This window comes from Bufo gargarizans, chromosome 2, assembly GCF_014858855.1.
Source record: "Bufo gargarizans isolate SCDJY-AF-19 chromosome 2, ASM1485885v1, whole genome shotgun sequence".
In the NCBI taxonomy this organism is placed as follows: Eukaryota; Metazoa; Chordata; class Amphibia; order Anura; family Bufonidae; genus Bufo; species Bufo gargarizans.
The window spans coordinates 343,335,511-343,356,064 of NC_058081.1; the positions used below are offsets into that span (position 1 = coordinate 343,335,511).

The window sequence follows — 20,554 nt, forward strand, 5'->3', positions numbered from 1 at the left end:
ATCCGGCCTTGCGGCAAGTGTTCAGGATTTTTGTTCAGGATAAGCGCAGCATGCTGCGGTATTTTCTCCGGCCAAAAAACGTTCCGTTCCGGAACTGAAGACATCCTGATGCATCCTGAACGGATTTCACTCCATTCAGAATGCATTAGGATAAAACTGACACGGAACTCTATGCCGGAAGAAAAGAACGCAAGTGTGAAAGAGCCCTTAAATAGTTTTCTTTTACACAATAGCACAAGAATTATCTGAATATAGAAATTATTCAAATCCAATATAAAGATGAGGTCTAACAGAGAGGAAGCAGACACTTTGTGGCTCCATAGTGTAACAATGCGCTCACACCACCAGCCCATGAATAAAGCCATGTTCACACACGCACGCAGTGGCGCGTGGCTATGTGATAAAGGTGGCTGACATCAATGGCCACCCCGCTATCAGCCATTTCAATGTACGGGAAAGCCGATCAGCACACAGACGGAGCGACGTGAGAGCGGGGCGCACAATCCAATAGTAGTTTCAGCCCACGATAAAGTCACTCCCATCTGGTGAGTTACCGCCCGATGCTTTACGGCACCACACTCAGTGAAACAAGCGGCTGCCAGACTATCTACACGCAAGGAGGTGAACACAGTCCTCCCAGTTCCCACAATGCAGCGGGGAGAGCGGCGCAAGGCTCGTACGGCTCACGTCACACAATTCCCGGATGATCCCTATACTGTATGCGGGGTTTCCAGACCCGGGATGACCACCTTGGTGATAGATAACGGGGCCTACACCGCAAAGATCGGATACAGCAACGGGGAAGTGAGGTGCGCTTTGCATGGAGATAAGGGCGCCCGCGGGCTGCTTACCATAGAGTGCACATAGAGCGGCAGGCTGGAGTACTCTCTATCGCTGTTTGGAGGACCAGCTGTGTACAGTGGGGTTATGTATAGTATTGAAAGCTCAGCCGGTGTGACATTGCTGGGGAAAGCTCTGTACATAACCGTCTATAAGAGGGTCATTGTTTAATTCTTCTTAACCTCTTAATGACCAGCAACATCTTTTCCTTTTCTCTCTGCATTTCAGCAACTATGATGTTTATTCTTCATTGTCTGTGGCAGAAATGTTAATACATTTTGTCTTTCGTCTAGGTTACATACACATTATGCTTAAAAAAAAAATAATTATATATATATTAGATTTTTTTTTTGCAGAAATATATAGAAAAAATGATTTTTGCCGGGTTTTTTTTTACACCGTTTCATGCTAAATGCTTAATAGGTTATAATGTTGTGTGTGTGTGTGTGTATACCTAACATGTACTTTTATTTAAAGGAGTTTTTCCGCTTATCTTATATCTGTCCTATTCAAGTGTATAGGATGGAGCCGTCCCATTGAAGTCAAAGGGACGGAGGAGCTGTAATTATAAACTGCTCACCGCTGCAGTGTTGGTTGTGGGCAGGTAATAGGGATGAGCGAACTTCTGTTTTCAAGTTCAGCGTACCGTGCATGGACGATAAGTTATGGTCGGTGGTAGTGGAATCCATAATGGAATTCTTAGGTAACTCGAACCTAGTACACCGAGCTTGAAACACAAGTTCGCTCAAACCTACAGTTAAACAATGAAGAGAACACAGTGCTTGTATGAGGGCTACTATCTTTTCATACCGCTGATGGGCGGGGGGGGGGGGTTCTGGGTTCTCAGGCCCCTGCCGATCTGATCTTGATCTATCCTGAGCTTAGGTCATTAATATACGATAAAAGGAAAATCCCTGTAAAGGGGTTGTCTGGGTTCTGAGCTGAACCCGGACATGCCTTCATTTTCACCCAGGCAGACCCCCTGACATGAGCATCGGAGCAGGGCAAAGGCATTTTCAGGAGTTCTGGTGAGGTATCGGGGCTCTCCATGGGGCTGCCAGGAAGCCCAGTGACATCACCGGCATTGATGGGCGGGCTTTAGCGCTGCCCTAGCCAGTAAAAAGGCTAGGGCAGCGCTAAAGCACGCCCATCAGAGCCGGTGACCTCACCGAACACACTGCTGGGCGGAAGCTTCCGCCCGGCAGTGTGTTATTGTAAACAAAAGAGCCCATACGTGCAGGGCAAGGGAGCGCATCGGAGCATGAGATGCACTGATGCTCAAGTCAGGGGGGCTGCCTGGGTGAAAATATGGGTATGTCCAGGTTCAGCTCTGAACCCGGACAACCCCTTTAATGTGTGAACAATAAAATGTATTACAATAAATAATGTGTTTTTTAGTGGTTTTTGTTTTTAATGACATTATTCATAACATTTTGTAAAAAAAAAAAATCCTACCATAGTATTAATTAGCATATTAAGCACACAGCAGCTCTCACCTTCCCCCTTCACCAGTTCACGGATGACGCACCCGGATGCGTAATGGTAAATTCGAAAATATAGGAAAATCCAGCTCAAGAAATGGTGGAAAAAATTTGTAGCTTTATTGTGGCATAAAATCAGGAATCTTTGGTTGCGCGTTTCAGACCACTAACAAATATCGGTCCTTCCTCATGACATATCGAACTAGTAATGGGATCGCACCATATGAGCAGCTCACACAGCTGGCCATGCCATCAATCAATCACATGATCATGAGGAGGTGCACACACGGTGCAATCACATATGTCCAATCAGTAAACATACATAGAGAAAAAATTAAAATCACATGTGCTGACCAAAACATCTACACAAATATGTAATTGATGCATATATAAAAGCAAAAATATATTATACTAATAATAATAATGAAACATCTGAACACAAAAGGGAGAAAAGGAAGACTCCCCTAAGGCCTCATGCACACAACGGTATTTTTTCACGGTCCGCAAAACAGGGTTCCGTTATCTGTGTCCGTTTTTTCTTCCGCGTGTCTTCCTTGATTTTTGGAGGATCACCAGACCAGAAAAGTGAAAGTCAAGTTTGCCTTGCAAATGATAGGAAATAAACGGACGCGGATGACAATCTTGTGTGCATCCGTGTTTTTTCACGGACCTGTTGACTTGAATGGGTCCGCGAACGTTTGTCCGTGAAAAAAATAGGACAGGTCGTATTTTTTTGACTGACTGAAAACGCGGACGACAAACGGTGCATTATCCGAGTTTTCAACGGACCCATTGAAAGTCAATGGGTCCGCAGAAAATCACCGAACACGGAACAATGGACACGGAACACAACAATGGTCGTGTGCATGAGGCCTAATAGTGTAGAATTAAATCATGTCTTGTATTAAGACCTTTAGGCTGTCTTGAGCCCAGCTGAAAAATCCAGGATGCCTCTCGATTTAAAAGTGATCGGGTGGGAAGGAAAACTCTCTCGGTTCCTTGAACCACCAGATTGGAGGTGTCACCTGCATGCAAAATCGCAAAGTGTGTGCTGACAGCAGACACATTGCGGTTTTCGTAGTGTGGGATATCTGAAATATGCTTGCGTATGCGAGTTTTTATTTCATTCGTAGTACACCCCACATATTGCAGCTGACAAAGTTCGCATATTATCATATAAACCGCAAACTTTGTGTTGCAGTTAAGATAGGACTGTATGGTAAATTCCTTATTGTTAGGTCTACTGCACGCGACCGTTGTTTTTATTCTGTGTCCGTTGCGCCGTTTTTCGTGGTTTTCTGCGGACCCATTGTTTTTCAATAGGTTCGTTGAAAACTCGGCTAATGCACCGTTTGCCATCCGCGTCCGTGGTTCCATTCCGTCAAAAAAAAATATAACCTGTCCTATTATTTTCGCGGAAAACGCTTCACGGACCCATTCAAGTCAAGGGGACCGCTAAAAAACGCGGAGGCACACATGATTGTCATCCGCGCGTCTGTGTCATTTTTTTTTCCTATCATTTGCATGGCAAACCTGTCTTAGACTTTTTTTTTTTTTTTTTTTTTTTTTTACATTCCTTTGTCTGGTGGTCCTCCAAAAATAAAGGAAGACACACGGAAACAAAAACGGAACCCCATTTTGCGGAACACAACAACGGTCGTGTGCATGAGGCCTTAGCAGTAGATTTAAACTTCTTTGTGGCTCTGGTATGATTGCAACAAATGCATTTGGCATGACCACATTTATAGCTGTCCTTGTTGTTGAGCCAGGTTGGTCTCTGCAAAATCTTTTCAGAGAACAAGCTGGGACTTAAGGAATTGCCCAAGGTTGGAGCCCTTCTTGCTGTACACTTCAGTCCTTCTGCGACAATATCCATCAACTGACTATCGCATGACAATAAAGGGAGATATTTCTTAATGATTTTGCATATGCAATCATATTCCAGGCTATATTGTGTCACAAAGGGAGTGAAATCGCGTTTGCATTTTGGTATGGTATTTACCCGGAGCAGTGGTTTTACTTTTGGAAACACCAGGGGAGCTCTATCCATGGCTGAAACTTCAATGACAGAGGAGGCAACAGATTTTTAAGAATAAGCCCTACAAGTTAGCCTATCCGTGATATTTCTAGCTTCTTGTGCGAAAAAATTGATATTCGAACAGTTGCGTCGAGCTCGAATAAGTTCACCTTTGGGAATACTCCGTATTGTATGAGGTGCATGACACGAACCTGCTAGTTACTTTCTGTATGTAGTGGTGATAACTTCGGATGTAGTGCAGTCCCCCTCCAAGCACAAATCCAGAAAGCATATGCATCTGCTATGATGTTGGAGACTAAAAGAAATAGACTCCACACATGAGTTGATGTAGTTGAGGAACAGTGGTATGGCCGCAACATCACCAGACCATACAAGACCACTGAATGGGTGGGTGTCGATGAGGAGAAAACACTCCTCCCACCATGCCATAAGCAATAAAAATATTGGCTATGGAGGGAGAGAATTTGGCCCCCATCGACACCCCCGAAACTTGAAGATAGAATATAGAATCGAACATGAAAAAGTTGTGCTGGAGGAGGAACTCCACCACTATCCCCATGTATTCTTGGAGCCCATCCGAATAATCACTATATTTATTTATTGAGGAACCAGCGAAGAGAAACCAAAGCTAGATCGTGTGGGATGCTGGTGTATAAAGCAGTGACATCTGCTGTGATCCAGGTAAACTAAGACCTCCATTTGAAGTCCGAGAATGCCTGCAACACAGACCTAGTACCCCTAAGGCCTCTTTCACACGGGCGTGAGTTTTTTTGCCCGGATAAGAGCCGGGTGCGTTGCGGGAAAATGCGCAATTTTTTTCTGCGCAAGTGCAAAACATTGTCATGCGTTGCACTCGCGTGAGAAAAATCGCGCATGTTTGGTACCCAAACCCAACCCGAACTTCTTCATAGAAGTTCGGGCTTGGGATTGATGTTCTGAAGATTGTATTATTTTCCCTTATAACATGGTTATAAGGGAAAATAATAGCATTCTGAATACAGAATGCATAGTAAACCAGCGCTAGAGGGGTTAAAAAATAAATAAAAATAAATTTAACTCACCTTAGTCCACTTGCTCGCGAAGCCGGCATCTCCTTGTGCCTCCTCTGCTGATGAACAGGACCTGGGGTGAGCTGCTCCATTAAATACAGGTTAAGGACCTTCGATGACGTCACTCCGGTCATCACATGGTACGTCACATGATCTTTTACCATGGTGATTCACCATGGTAAAAGACCATGTGATGACCGGAGTGACGTCATCGAAGGTCCTTAAGCTCTATTTAATGGAGCAGCTCACCCCAGGTCCTGTTCATCAGCAGAGGAGGCACAAGGAGATGCCGGGCTTCGCGAGCAAGTGGACTAAGGTGAGTTAAATTTTTTTTTTATTTTTTTTAACCCCTCTAACGCTGGTTTACTATGCATTCTGTATTCAGAATGCTATTATTTTCCCTTATAACCATGTTATAAGGGAAAATAATAATGATCGGGTCTCCATCCCGATCGTCTCCTAGCAACCATGCGTGCAAATCGCATGGCATCCGTACTTGCTTGCGGATGCCATCCGATTTTCACACACCCCATTCATTTCTATGGGGCCTGCGTCACGTCGAAATCGGACAATATAGAACATGCTGCGATTTCAACTGAACGCACAAGTGATGCATTAAAAACAACGCTCATGTGCACAGCCCCATAGAAATGAATGGGTCAGGATTTAGTGCGGGTGCCATACGTTCGCCGCACGGATCGCACCCGCACGGAAAACTCGCCCGTGTGAAAGGGGCCTAAGGAAACCTGGAATATGCGAAATAAGCGGTTGCAGCAGAGAATTAATCCACTCCGAAAGTCTCTCGGAGAAAGAACCGATTCCTGCTACAATAGGGCGTAAGGGAGGAGGAAAAATTCCCTTGTGCACTTTTGGAGTGCATGGAAAATCGACACAATGGGATGTTGGACATAAATGTAGTCAGGTTTTTTCACCCAGAAAGAATATTTCTCCAACCCTAAAGTTAGAATAGTAACCATTTTGGACTGAAAAGGGAGGAGAGGGTTGCCAGATAGAGGTTTATAGGTGTCAGGATCATTTAACATGGACAATACCTGGGATTTATAGACACCAATATCTAAAATGACAACTGCTCCTCCCTTGTCAGCCTCCTTGATTATTGTGCATCTCTTTGAGAGCCCACCTTTCCTTATGAGACAAATTCTCATGTTTATGATGGGGAGTATCACGTATCGCATATTTAGTGGGATCATATAATGTACAAAGATAATTTTCTACTAATTCTTGATATCGATCTAGGGCAAGGGACCTCTACTGTACCGGATAAAAGTCCTTATTAGAGACTTTAAATGATGGATTATTGGTACTGGTGGGGTCAGCTTGCCTAGTTCGAGATTCCTGTAAAAAATGTGCATGAATCAATTCCTGGAAGCTCATGCCAGATAACATCTGGACATGACCCTTGGAATCGGCATTAGTACAGAGAGCATAGTTATCAATATCAACAGTAGATTCGGACACAGTATCGTAATAATGTCTTTTGAGTGTAAGACTACGTGCAAACCTGTTGACGTCGAGAATGGTAGCGTAGAGATCAAAATGGTGTGTGGAGGAACACACTAATCTGATCCTTGGTAATAATCGACGCCAACAGGTTTATTTATTAATTAGCATAGTCCTGGTGTCGGTATAACACAGGTTTCATAGTGTGCTGTTACAGCAGGCTGACTGCAATGACTCCCCTAGTCTTGAATTTCTGGGGGAGTCTCTTTTGATCTGACCTTCTGGACACCTGCCAGTCAGCTTTGAAGGAGTCAGGCAGAGCTTCTGTTAATAGGAAGTGCCTGGTACACAATCACATAGTACCACCACTATGTGATTGTGATCCCTGCTATTTCTGCACTGATGATGTGCATCCAAATGTGCCGTACATGAAAGCATCACTGCTTAGGCCAGGCAATTTATTCCTTTTTAATGTGTTTTTTTTTTTTTTTTTTTCAGTGTTATTCCAAACTGTCAATTCAGGTCAAAGACTGCTCGCCTAAAGACATTTACAGCAAATCAAATTGATGAAGTAAAAGATCCGTCTGGGCTTTTTTATATACTTCCATTTCAGAAGGTAAGTATTATAAAAAAAAATGTACTAAAGGGGTTGTCTCATCTCAGACAATGGTGGCATATCGCTTGCATATGCCCCCATTGTCTGATAGGTGCGGGTCCCACCACCCTAAACAGATCCCTGCAAAGTGGTGGGTGAGGGACTTCTGTCCGGCCACCACCAAATGCTTCCTCATTCACTTCTATGGGGAGAGCAACGTGCATGGTCCCATTCACTTCTATGGGCCTGATGGAAATAGCTGAACCAGCGCTCGGCTGTTTTCGACAGCCCCATGGAAATGAATGGAGACCAGCTGTGCATGAGCAGTGTAACCTCCACCAGTTTCAGGGCTCAGTTCTCAATATAGGTGTGGGTCCCTGCAGTGTCTTAGATGGGACAACCCCTTTAAATTGTTTGTCTGGTTTTAGAAGGAAGAACATATAGGTACAGATCCCACACTGCCACCACTATGTGTACCCAGCTGCAGCAGTGACTCCGCAACGCTGGCCTCGTTGGGTGCGCCACTGAGCCCACTGATTGGCTGCGGTGATAAAGTGTTTCCGACATGTCGCCACTGCACACGGGTAAATGCTGGATCGGTTGCAATGCAGGATCTGTCAGGTAAATACCTACCTGTTCTTTATTTCAGAAAGATCCCATGGGTTATCCAGTTTCCTCCTAAAATCAGACAACCCCTTTAATAAGTGAAAATAAAAGAAAAACAGCATGTCTGCAACACAACCTGAATGTTTATCTGTGGGGAAACAGTCCTGGAAGATCATCCATCATTGCAAAAAAATAAATAAATAAAAATTAAATAAAATATATACACAGTGCTGCCCGTAATTATTCATACCCCTGGCAAATTTTGACTTAAAGTAACATTTATTCAACCAGCAAGTAATTTTTTGATGGCAAATGACATGGGTGTCTCTCAAAAGATAAGACGATGTACTAGAGGCATTATTGTGAAAAAAAAACATTTCTCAGCTTTTATTTACATTTGAGCAAAAAATACGCACCGTGGAAAATCTCAGAGGACGTGGTCGGAAAGCCAAAAGTGACACCTGTGCTGGCCAGGAGGATAGTTAGAGAGGTGAGAAAGAATCCAAGGATTACCACCAAGGCCATCCTGGTGAATGTGGGCTCTGCTGGTGGCAATGTCTCAAGGCAGACAATCCAACGGACACTGCACACTGCTGAGTTCCACGGATGCAGACCAAGGAGGACGCCACTTCTCCAGATAAGGCACACAAAAGCTTGCTTGGCCTTTGCAAAAGCTCATCTGGGCAAAGAAGAAGACTTCTGGTCTACTGTGTTATGGTCAGATGAAACTGAAATTTTATTGTTTGGTCACAATGATGTTTTCTTCATTTGGCGTAAAAAAGGAGAAGCCTTCAACCCAAAGAACACCATCCCCACTGTCAAACATGGTGGTGGGAACCTAATGCTTTGGGGGTGTTTTTCAGCCAATAGACCAGGGAACCTAATCACAGTAAACGGCACCATGAAAAAAGAGCAATACATGAGGATTCTCAACGACGCCAGGCAGTCTGCAGAGAAACTTGGCCTTGGGCACCAGTGGACATTTCAGCATGACAATGACCCAAAACACACAGCAAAAGTGGCGAAGAGATCGTTAGCAGACAACAACATTAACGTTTTGGAGTGGCCCAGCCAGAGTCCAGACTTGAATCCAATTGAGAATCTGTGGAGGGAGCTAAAGATCAGGGTGATGGCAAGAAGACCCTCCAGCCTGAAAGATTTGGAGCTCATTGCTAAAGATGAATGGGCAGAAATACCTGTGGAGACATGCAAAAAGCTGGTCTGCAATTATAGGAAGCATTTGATTGCTGTAATGGCCAATAAAGGCTTTTCTATTGATTATTAAGAAGGGTATGAATAATTTTGGACTGGACACTTTTTGCTCAAATGTAAATAAAAGCTGAGAATTCCCCCCCCCCTTCCCCCCCACAATAATGCCTCTTGTACATAGTCTTATTATCTTTTGGGAGACACCTATGTAATTTCCCATCAGAAAAATTACTTGCTGGTTGAATAAAAGTAACTAAGTCAAAATTTGCCTGGGGTATGAATAATTATTGGCAGCACTGTGTGTGTGTATGTATGTATATATAATCTCTGATCCAGTTGAACATTTGTTGTGATGGTAACAAGGGCACTTTTTTAGTACAACATTTTTATTAAAGGGATTTTCTGACATTTTTCAAAACTCCCAGAATAAAATACGATATTTATGGCTAAAAAATACTACACAGTCACATACTGGCCTGTCAAATAAATGCCTTGTCTTGTGTTGAGAGCTCCATGGACCCTGCAGACGCTGGTTTACTACTACGTCACCACTGCAGCAATCACTGGCCCCAGCGGGGATCTTATTACAGATTATATGATAATTTATTATTTTTAGCCATGTGCATACTGTGGTTTTTGAAAGGTTCTTAAAACCCCTTTAAAGGAGTTGTCCCACAAAAACTTCTTTATCTTTTACTTTTTATAACTTGTTGATCAGACAGGAGGTTGGGTCTTGGCCTACTGTTGTCCCAAATGTGGCAAACTCAAGTAGGAGCTTTGGAAATAATTGGAATTGGGGCCCTTCGTCTCAGAGGCAGGACCCACACTGAACGTACTTGCCAACTTGGCTGACAACTTCTCAGAGTACAGTTCTGGGATATCGTTTATAATGAATATGGTTGTGGCTCTCCAAACAGCAAACCTAAAATGGAGGTCCTGGGAGGTAAAGCGCTTGTAATATTCACACACATCTGTCTATATTTTGTCTGCAGATATTGCCTGGCTTCGCTTCATACACATTCATTCTGTCATGTCTTCTGCGCAATAACTATTCTGTACCTCATTAAACAGGGCTACTTGGTGAATTGGGATGTCCAAAGACAAGTATGGGATTACCTTTTTGGCAAGGAAATGTTTCAGGTAATGTACTACTTGTGGCAACCCAGTAATACTGATTTCTGTCTCCACATGCATACTAGGCCTCATGCGAGGTGTCCTAGCTGCATTCTTTACAGCTACCCCATTAAAGGGGTTTTCCAGGAGTTACATATTGATGGCCTATCCTCGGTGGAGGTCTATAATATGACATTGGTAGCCTCACTCCTAGGACCCCAGCCAATCAGCTGCAGAAAGAGGCCGCAGCGTTCTGTGAGTACTTGCGCCTCTTCCTAGGCCAGTAACATCATGTTCATTGGTCACATGGCCTAGGCACAGCTCAACCCCATTCAAGTGAATGAGGCTAAGCTGTGATACCAAGCACAACCGCTATACCATGTACAGATCTGTGCTTGGTGAACAGGGAGAAGGCGCAGCGCTACTGCAAGCACCTGACACTTTTATGCTGAAGAAAGTGGTGGAAAACAACATCCAATCTGACCTGGCATGGTCCTGCATTAGCATAGTATTCTTCAACATGGTGGGCACACTGCATGTGGGAAGAGATTGGTGAACTGCATGAATAGTGCTCTGGTATATACTGGGGGCCACTTATTATCACCCCCATGCCAGAAACTAACGTAGAAGTCACAAGCACATTTATTACAATCATTTATGCAAGTGTAGTGGTGTAAATGACAACTGACGTGTACTCCAGCTGGGAGCACACAGACTGCCAGAGGATGTGCCTGATTTATGATGAGCCCTGCTCCTTGTAGTCAATGAGAGTTTATGCCATGATTAATGTAAATAATGAAAATCAGCCATCATCTAGGACAGTGATGGTGAATCTTTCACAGGCCGAGTGCCCAAAGTGCAACCCAAGACCCACTTATTTCTAGCAAATTGCCAACACGGCAATTTAACCTGAATATTACAGTCCCCTATAGTATATCTTCCATGTACTTTATCATGTAGCTATAATAGCTTGTCTACATTCAGTGCGCTGCCTGTGCTGTATATAGTGCACCCGGTGCTGATAAATGGCAGGGAGAGTCTAAGGCATATTGGTACACCATAGACTCTTTCCAGGGTGTGGGTGCCCACAGAGAGGGCTCTGAGTGCCGCGTCTGGCACCCGTGCCATAGGTTCACCACCACTGATCTAGTACATGCCAATCTCATGTCTGGTGTTTAATAAATGACCCACCACAGTTTTTACAGTATACTGCTCACATAACTGGTTACAGGGGTAGGAGAAAGATAAGTAACCCTGAAGCTTACGTCAGCAGGCAGCTGTATACCTAGGGGATTACCATGGTAGCATATACAGTCCTATAAAGGTCTGAAATTATGACACTAGGAAATGACACTTCAGATATCAAGTCTACATCTGATTAGACAACTACATGGGAACAATCTTGAGGATAAGCTTGAAGAACTGTGCTGTCCTCTCATGGGTAGGCAACCTCCGGCACTTCAGGTGTTGTGAAACTACAACTCCCAGCATGCACACTTGCTCTTCTCAAACTCCCATAGAAATGAATAGAGCATGCTGGGAATTGTAGTTTCACAACAGCTGGCGTGCTGAAGATCGCTGACACCTGCTCTATACTGTCGATGTCACCAGTTTAACATATTGATAACCGCACTCCTCTATATACCGGGTGCCATTTAGTACGATGCACAGAGTACATACAAGAATAGGACATTTTCTATAATTTTCAGAACAGACAGACGGATGGCATCGGTGTGCTGTCCGTTTTTTTTTGGCGGACAAATAGAAATGAGTGGGTCTGTGTGCAATCCACCAAAAATGCGGATTGGACACTTATGCAAAATATGGTCATGTGTATGAAGCCTAAAAGGTGTGCCTTTTTTTTTTTTTTTCTTCTACTTTGTCAGCACGACACAGATGCTGCTTTTACGCAGCTCATATTATATGACTGGAGCGCTGAGAAAAGCTTTGAGGTGATCACCAGCTGTATCATTTCATTCTTCTGATCACTTTGAGCATAATGTTTAGAAATATTTTAAGGCTTATTTTTCTTTTTTTTTTCTTTTCTAAGGTGGACTTTATGGAATCAAACATAATAATTACAGAGCCCTATTTTAACTTCAGTTCAATTCAGGAGTCGATGAATGAGATTCTGTTTGAAGAATATCAGTTCCAGGCGGCGCTAAGAGTGAACCGTATGTATTTGCTGCTATTAGCCTAGTGCAGTCTTGGGATAAGCTCCTAAGCGATGTACGTATGTGGTGCGAGTTTATGTTCTCTTCTCTTCTCTTTTGGAAGCTGGAGCTCTGAGCGCACACAGATACTTTCATGACAAACCTTCAGAGCTGTGCTGCATCATTGTAGACACTGGCTATTCCTTCACACACATTGTGCCCTATTGTCGCAGTAAAAAAAAGCAAGAAGGAATAATAAGGTAGGACCATTTTGAGGAAACCTAATTAAAGGAGTTGTCTGTCTGGTGATTTCCAGTTTTTTTTTTTAAAGTCGGGCAGAGTGGAATGAAAAAACAAAAACAAATTAGGTCATTCATCTCAGTAATCCGCCCCTCCCCTTTGCATCAGTGACCATTTCTTGTGTGTTGACAAGAACCAAAAAGTGGAGCCCAACGGGGACCCTAAAAGCTTTGGAATGGTAGTGGCAGGCGATCACTGCGATATCACTTCTTTTTGTTTTGAATTTTTTTATTTTTTATTCTGACCCTTTTAAAAAAATTACTTCGTACTGTTCAGAGATTGGCAGCTTGTTGCTTTCTATTTTTTGTTTAATGGGTAAATGCCAGTGTCCTAGTGGTCCTTGATATTTATTTGCACTCTTTTGAATCATTTTATTCTTCTAGAATTAATGTTGGTGGAAAGTTGTTAACAAACCATCTCAAAGAGATCATATCATACAGGTAAGCTTACTAAAATACACAGCGGATTAAAAAATTTTGTTTTAAGTCTTGGAATTGCATTTGAGGACTGTTTTTCTATAATAATACAGTATTTTTAAATTATTTTTCAAATATCAATACATTGTTACAAAATATCACATATTTCCAAAATAACAAAGCATTAACTCAAATCTCCTCCCAACCCCCTGCAACTGTCGTATCTTGGCTCCTAGTACTCTTAAAAGGGTTATCCAATGACTAATGTAAAACATGAAAATCATCAAGGGGCGTGTCTTTTCTGCTGCAGCTCAGGGGGGTGTGTCTCCGCGCTCCCTATCACAGCTCAGGAGGCAGTTAAAGGCTAAAACTGAGCATGTGTGGCCATCACAATGAGCGCTATAGCAACAGCAGGTGGAGCTATACATATATATTTTATTGGCTATGCTAAATTGTTCCCTGCATCGTTGGCGAAATCCCGCCCCTGCGCCGTTCACTTCGGTCTTCGGCACAAGCGCAGTGAGTGAAGGCCGCTCTCCTGATGCCGGCTTCCTCACTGTGACGTAGTCGGCGCAGGCGCAGTTAGGAAGCCGGCACCAGGATCGCATCATTCACTCACCGCCCCGCGTCCTCCGAATCTCCTCCTTGCTGGCTGACGTCACAGAGCTGGAGCGCCGAAATCTCGCGATGCGCGAGCTAGCGCATGCGTAGTTCGTTCCCTGTGCTGATGCCAGTACAGGGAATGAACATGATGCCGACACTGCGCATGCGCTAGCTCGCGCATTGCGAGATTTCGGCGCTCCAGCTCTGTGACGTCAGCCAGCAAGGAGGAGATTCGGAGGACGCGGGGCGGTGCTGGGCTCCTTTCCGCTTGACTCATCTCCGGCTACAGGACTCATATCAGGTCATTTGCATATCAATCAAAACGTTTTTTTAACACAATAAACGCGCAGAGAGCTATGGGACCTGGGTACTGCAGATGTGCTAGTGGCCATCTAGCAGCCCATGTCCCCAGCTCTATGCGCAAAATCCTGGTGACAGGTTCCCTTTAAAACCTAGCACCTATATATAGAAAACACCATTCACAATAGGTGATATCACCGCTTATCAGCTCCCTCCTGACCATTGAGCATGCCCAGAAAACTCTCCCATAGAGGTTAATGATGTCCCCGCTGTCTGGGTCTATGGCCCATGTAGGCTGTTGTAAAGCATATCTCTAAATGCTGTTAAATGGGTTTTGAACCTGGACATACCCAGGCAAACCCCCCCCCCCCTTCCCGACATGAGCATCGGAGCAGTTCATGCCTCAATGCTCTCCCTTACCATAACACACACTGCCAGGCGGAGGCTTCCTTCCAGAAGTGTGTTCGGTGACATCACCGGCTCTAATGGGTGGGCTTTAGCGCTCCCCTAGCAGTTTTACCCCGAACACACTGCTGGAAGGAAGCCTCCGCCTGGCAGCCCGAAGGAGAGCCCAGTTTGTCACCAGAACTCTACAAAATGCCTTTGCCCTGCACGATTCAGCGCCAAGACGACAAGATGGCAGCCCCCATTATCTTGTTCAGAATACTATAAAAAAAGGAAAAAAAAAAGAAAATACAAACTGGTTATTAAAAAAAATATAAAAATATATATATATAAAATCTCAAGTGCCACTGTCTGATTTTAAGTTGTAGAAAAATGTATGAGATTTAATGGGAATGTGTCACCTACAATAGCATTGACGTTTTCTCATGCATTCTGACTTCACATCTATATTTGGATAAATATTCCCTTGGAGCTTATTTAAGATTCACATATTATAAAAGTTTGTGAGCAAGCCTGGCTGGATTGAGATAATCTTTTGATGTCTTAGAGGGTAGATGTAAATTTGTGGGCCTCTTATAGCGGCCTTTAGCTCTGTGTTTCATGACCGTGAAATGATTCCCTTAGTGGCAAACAGGGATAGCGTTATAGGAAGTAAGGTTTAGTAAGTCTTTGTTATGCCTTTTCATGGCCTCCCTCCTTTTTTAATATCCACATATTTGTAATTTCCCCCAGACAATTGCACGTTATGGATGAGACTCATGTAATCAATCAAGTAAAGGAAGATGTGTGCTACGTAGCAGCAGATTTTTATAAAGAGATGGAAGTGGCCAAGTACGTATTCAGAGCTAAAGATGAGATTTACAGTGAAAATGCATATTACAACGCTAACAAGTATTTCCTTTAGATTAAAAGGGGAAGACAACTCTGTGATGGTTGATTACGTTCTGCCAGACTTTAGCACTATCAAGAAAGGTTTTGCTAAGGTACGTTGTTCTTTGGTTATACTGTCCTCATACACGTTAGCACGGTGTGTAATCTGACATGTAGCTAAACCTTCTCTGTCTTAATAAGAGAAAACTGTACTGCTTTAACTTTCTCTTTATTGATAGCAGATTGACAGGAAAGGTGAAACTACAGAATAAAACAGTATTTTAGAACATATACATCAATAGTACATTGTATAGGATGCAGAATAATCTGCTATACATAAAGTACATGAGGTAATGCAATGACAATGCTATCAAATGCAACAACATAATAAACTGCAATATAATGACACATAGATAGTGCCCTTACTGACTATGCTTAAAAACAGGCTGAATAACAGATGAATGGGGCAGGAAAACCAGTGAGAGTGTGGCTCCTGAGACATAAGATGGTGGCTGCTTGCTGTACCAGCACAAGACTAGAAAGACCCAGGAACTACCCACAATGCCCTGGGACTCCCATAATGCATAGGGAAAAACAGGCTGGAGGAAATACATGAACTCATCAGTAGATGGTGCTGTTACCATACAATGTAATGCACATGAATTACAACCCAGGTAATGCAATGTCAAACTGATAAACACACAGAAACAACTGGATCTGCATCTGGGGACAGAACATTGGTGCATCACATTTCAAGGTTGGAGAGTGATAAAAAAAATATATACATTTCAGCATAATCTGAAAAGCTTGCTGCTTGTAAGTGACCTGGGGCCTTCTGATTGAAGCCATAAGCTTCGGTCGTTTGAAAGCTCAAGATGCAGAAGTACCCTTGGGATGCATGAACTTACTGGTTTTGTGATCTTACTGAGTGATGGCACATTTGCATGTATTGACTTTTGACTTGAGCACACCTCTCTATTTGCCTGGGCCTTCTGACTTGGATGAATATTGAGGAACTTTTATAATTGCAGTCGGTTGTTGGGTCCGTAATGACATCATACACATGCTTTTTATTTTAAAAAAAAGTGTTCACAGTTTTTTCACTTTCAGTGTATGTCACATGATCATTTAGGACACGATGGACTTATGGGATGTCCCTCCTCGAGGGGTAGATGTCTGTGGCTATTATGGGTGTAAGGGGCTGAAAACCTAACTTCTTCTGGGGAAGTCAACACTCCACTTTGACTCCTGGTGGACACTCGCATGGAAGCCAGGAACAAAATGTTCTCTCCCTAAGCTGACCTTTGCAGGGCCTTCTAGCTCAGAAGGTTGGGGAAGGTTTGCAGGGGTGTGCAATTTCATGGATGGTACACTTCACTTTTTCAGTAGCACTTGGGTGGAGAATGTGCACATTCAGGCTTTCAGCAAAATCTTATACGATTTGATTCAATTTGACATGTACCAGCTTTTCATAAGAGGTAGATGGAGTCCAGTGGCTCTACCCACTCCAAGCCTTTTAGTCGAATGGTTGCTTTACTTCCAAGAGCCTTGGGTATACTAGATCCTGAACATAAAAGTAAAATTATATATGTATCAAGGATGATTTTGGTGGCGCATTAATTAAACTATTTGCAATTTACAACAGTCAAGGGAAGAGATGGTGTTTAGTGGGAAGACCACAGCTGGAGAGCAGATTCTTCGTTTAACTAATGAACGGTTTGCAGTTCCTGAGATATTGTTCCATCCCTCAGACATTGGAATACAAGAAATGGGTATTCCAGAAGCCATAGTACATTCCATTAACAACCTCCCTGAAGGTAAGCGATCAAAAAAAAAAAAAAAGTATTTTGTTTTGTAAATGAATCTGAATATAGCTAGAAAAGCGAATGAGGGGTATTGCGTTGTAAATAAGACGCAAATCATGGTGCACACCATATGTGTACCATAATTTGTGACTTTGTAACCTTCTCGCCACTTTTCTGAGGTAGTGAGCAAAAAGGGGCGGAGCGTCTAGCTGCCAATCAGATTTACTATAACTTAATGACAGTGTCTGGCATAAGTTATAGTTGAAGTCTACACCAGTCCCTACATGGCATAGACTTCAGTTTCTGGCAGATGGAGGGGCCAAGATAAAGAGGCATCTGCCCTCTTTATAAATTAGGCACATCTTACTCTGGCGCACACAGGATCAAGACTGGTGTGTAGGAACGCCAGTCTTTGTAAATGTCCCTCAACATTCCCAAACTTCAACTTTTGTTGTAATGTTTTACTTAAATAGACAAAACATGTTTAAATATGAACATTGTATATGTGACGGTCTTTTTTTTTTTTTTTATAATTGTTTTTGTTACTCTATATATTCTACTTCCTGTCCTGTTCCTCTTTGTTTAGACTTTTAGCACTTTTAACTTATTTTTTTTTTTCCAGTCTAATAATTGGCCAGAGAGAGTTCCCCTGAGTGACTCAGTTAGAGCATCACACATTCCCCTGATAAATGCAATGCTCTTTTGTGGGTATCTTTATCTAGGCCTATCAAGAGATCAATAGAACTGTCATCCAGAATTCTACACCTACTATTCTCACAAGAATTACCCTTCAGATAATATCTTCCCCTCAGAGCAGCAGTAACCTGACAATAGACTACCTGTCTATATAGGCAGTATTATTATTTGTGCTGAGTGCCACAGGAGGACAATATTCTGTATTTAATTTTTTGTTGCATGGTAACTGCTGAAATGAAAAGGAAAAACAGACAGAAAAACTCTAAAGTTTTCTACTACTTTTTATTTTGACTACGGGGAGAGATTTACGATACAAGGAATATGCACTGAATTCTTTCCAACACATTTTTTAAAGTGTTTTAGACACTAACAAGGGGTGTGGCAAAATTTTGCAATATTTTTCGGAGTAAACTAATCAAACAAATATTAACTTAGAATGACAAGACCGTCTATAGGTATGCCAGATTTATCAACCAGTATCAGCCACTGTTGTAAATCTGGCGCAGTTTGACTGTCTAAGTTGATGCTTTATTGGTACATGTAAGCCATTGAGTTTTAAAAGTATAATGCCCCTATTGATGGAAGTTTCTCTCTGGTGATATGCAGTGCAGAATCTGTATACATTATAAATAATATAAGGTGTAGCGTAGAAGAAAATGTGTTACTTTTACGTTGCTTCTATGCTGTGGCCCAGTTCAAACCCTTTAGCTTCTACTTTGGTTAGATGCTATTATGAATTCAGTACTCTTGTCTCTTTTATTAAAACCCAATTGAGTAAAATAGGATGAAAAACGTATATTGACAATCTTACCCATTCTTTCAGAAATGCAGCCTCATTTCTTCAAGAACATAGTCCTTACTGGCGGCAACTCATTATTGCCAGGATTCAAAGAGCGTGTGTATTCTGAGGTGCGGAAACTCACTCCAACAGACTACGATGTGTCTGTCATATTGCCTCAAAAGTAAGTTTCGTGAATTTGTGTAGCAATGAACCAACATGAGCTCCCAGATTATTTCTAAATGTAATGAAAATTATTATAAAAAAAAAAGTTTAAACTGGAGCTATATACATAAATATTCCCATAATCTAGCACGACTGGGGCCACAGAGATGCTGGACTATCAGACATTCTAAACTGCTGGGTGTTTGGAGGAAGCAAAGACAGGCGTATCATAAATCATACTCATTGGGCCAGATTTATCATTAGCTCAAGTCAGAATAATGGAGTGAAAAAGTCGCAAAAAAAGTGCAAACGCTAAAACTGCGCACAAATTTGCAACTTCTTTCTGCTCTGCACTATGCTCGCCAGTTTTCTGAAAGTGGGCGTGTTTTCTTATGTAAATGAATCTCTAGACAGATTTACTATTGGGACTATTTAAAAAGTCGCAACAAAATGCGCAATTTCACTCCAGTGAGGACCATGCTTATCTTATGAGATTTTTTTTTATAGAACATGCAACTTTTTCGTAAGGACGTGCGACTTTTGTAAAGCTGCTTACTGACGGATAAACTGCTACCATATTACAGTCTTAAAGGGCCGATCATAAATCTGACTTGGCTTAAACTGACTTTAGCCATATGTGAAAGTTGCGTGAGCTGTCATAGTAATGATAAATCTGGCCCATTGCCTCTAGTGACCAGCTGCTGCCAGTACTGGGCTATATTTTCCTGCTAATCTAGTATGGGACTATTATTTATAAATGCCTACAAATTGTGGAGAAATTCCTGGTTGACTTTCTCTTAAGATGGCCATGCACATTAGACAAGATTTTCAAAACCGCCATATTGTGTATGTCCTCTTCTGACTGCCCTCAGAAGATGCAGCTATGCCTTTACTGCAGTGATAGAACGTATACATCTGTTCTACAAACCACAGGCTGAGCATTCTGTCTTTATTTCAGCCCCATCACATACTCTTGGGAAGGAGGAAAGTTAATATCAGAAAACGATGATTTTGAAGACATGGTGGTGACTAGAGAGGAGTATGAAGAGAATGGTCATGAAGTTTGTGAAGAGAAATTTGATATTTAGTTTATTTATGCTGTCTTGTAAATGTATTTTAACCCATTTTTAGTCGTGTAAATAGATCAACTTTTCATAAATATTTATTAGATACATTTTTTCTGTCTTTATTACAGAATTGTTGGTATGATTTAAAGACAATGATTATTTGGAGGCATCTTTTTTTTATCACTATTGCATTTTACTCATTTTGGACTTAAAGACTAATTGAAAAAAATTATTTTATTAAAAATACTCAGCACCTTTGTCATTAAGGATTACCTTCTGCCTATCGGTCATCTAATAACCAACTTATTTAAGCCACATTCCTATCAGTAAGTTCAGAATTGAGCTATAAGGCCCCTTGCACATGAGCGTGTCCGGATGCGTCCCGGTGCATTGCGGCAAACCCGCGTGAGTAGGAACGCAATTGCAGTCAGTTTTGACTGCGATTCCGTTCCGATGTTCAGTTTTTATGGCGCGGGTGCAATGTGTTTTGCACGCGTGTGATAAAAAACTGACTGGCGTACCCACAGAAGTTCAGGTTTGGGTTAGTTGTAGTGTAGATTGTATTATTTCCCCTTATAACATGGTTATAATGGTGATGAATGTA

At 42.3% G+C, this 20,554-nt stretch overlaps 1 protein-coding gene across 1 annotated transcript; it reads left to right on the plus strand.

The window, feature by feature from the left end:
• Window positions 1-587: 587 nt before the first annotated feature.
• On the plus strand, window positions 588-20,055 carry ACTR6 (actin related protein 6). The gene is made up of 11 exons (XM_044277376.1): window positions 588-809; window positions 7,368-7,485; window positions 10,351-10,419; window positions 12,443-12,566; window positions 12,670-12,805; window positions 13,229-13,285; window positions 15,302-15,400; window positions 15,474-15,552; window positions 17,085-17,256; window positions 18,764-18,902; window positions 19,842-20,055. The coding sequence occupies exons 1-11, from the start codon at window positions 649-651 to the stop codon at window positions 19,969-19,971; spliced, it is 1,284 nt and encodes a 427-aa protein (XP_044133311.1). The 5' UTR covers window positions 588-648; the 3' UTR covers window positions 19,972-20,055.
• Window positions 20,056-20,554: the final 499 nt, after the last annotated feature.

Coding starts and splice junctions, on each gene's coding strand:
- ACTR6 (XM_044277376.1), top strand. CDS start 649: ATGCAGCGGGGAGAGCGGCGCAAGGCTCGTACGGCTCACGTCACACAA. Junction 12,806..13,228: donor AAGCAAGAAGGAATAATAAG/GTAGGACCATTT, acceptor TTATTCTTCTAG/AATTAATGTTGGTGGAAAGT. Junction 13,286..15,301: donor AAAGAGATCATATCATACAG/GTAAGCTTACTA, acceptor AATTTCCCCCAG/ACAATTGCACGTTATGGATG.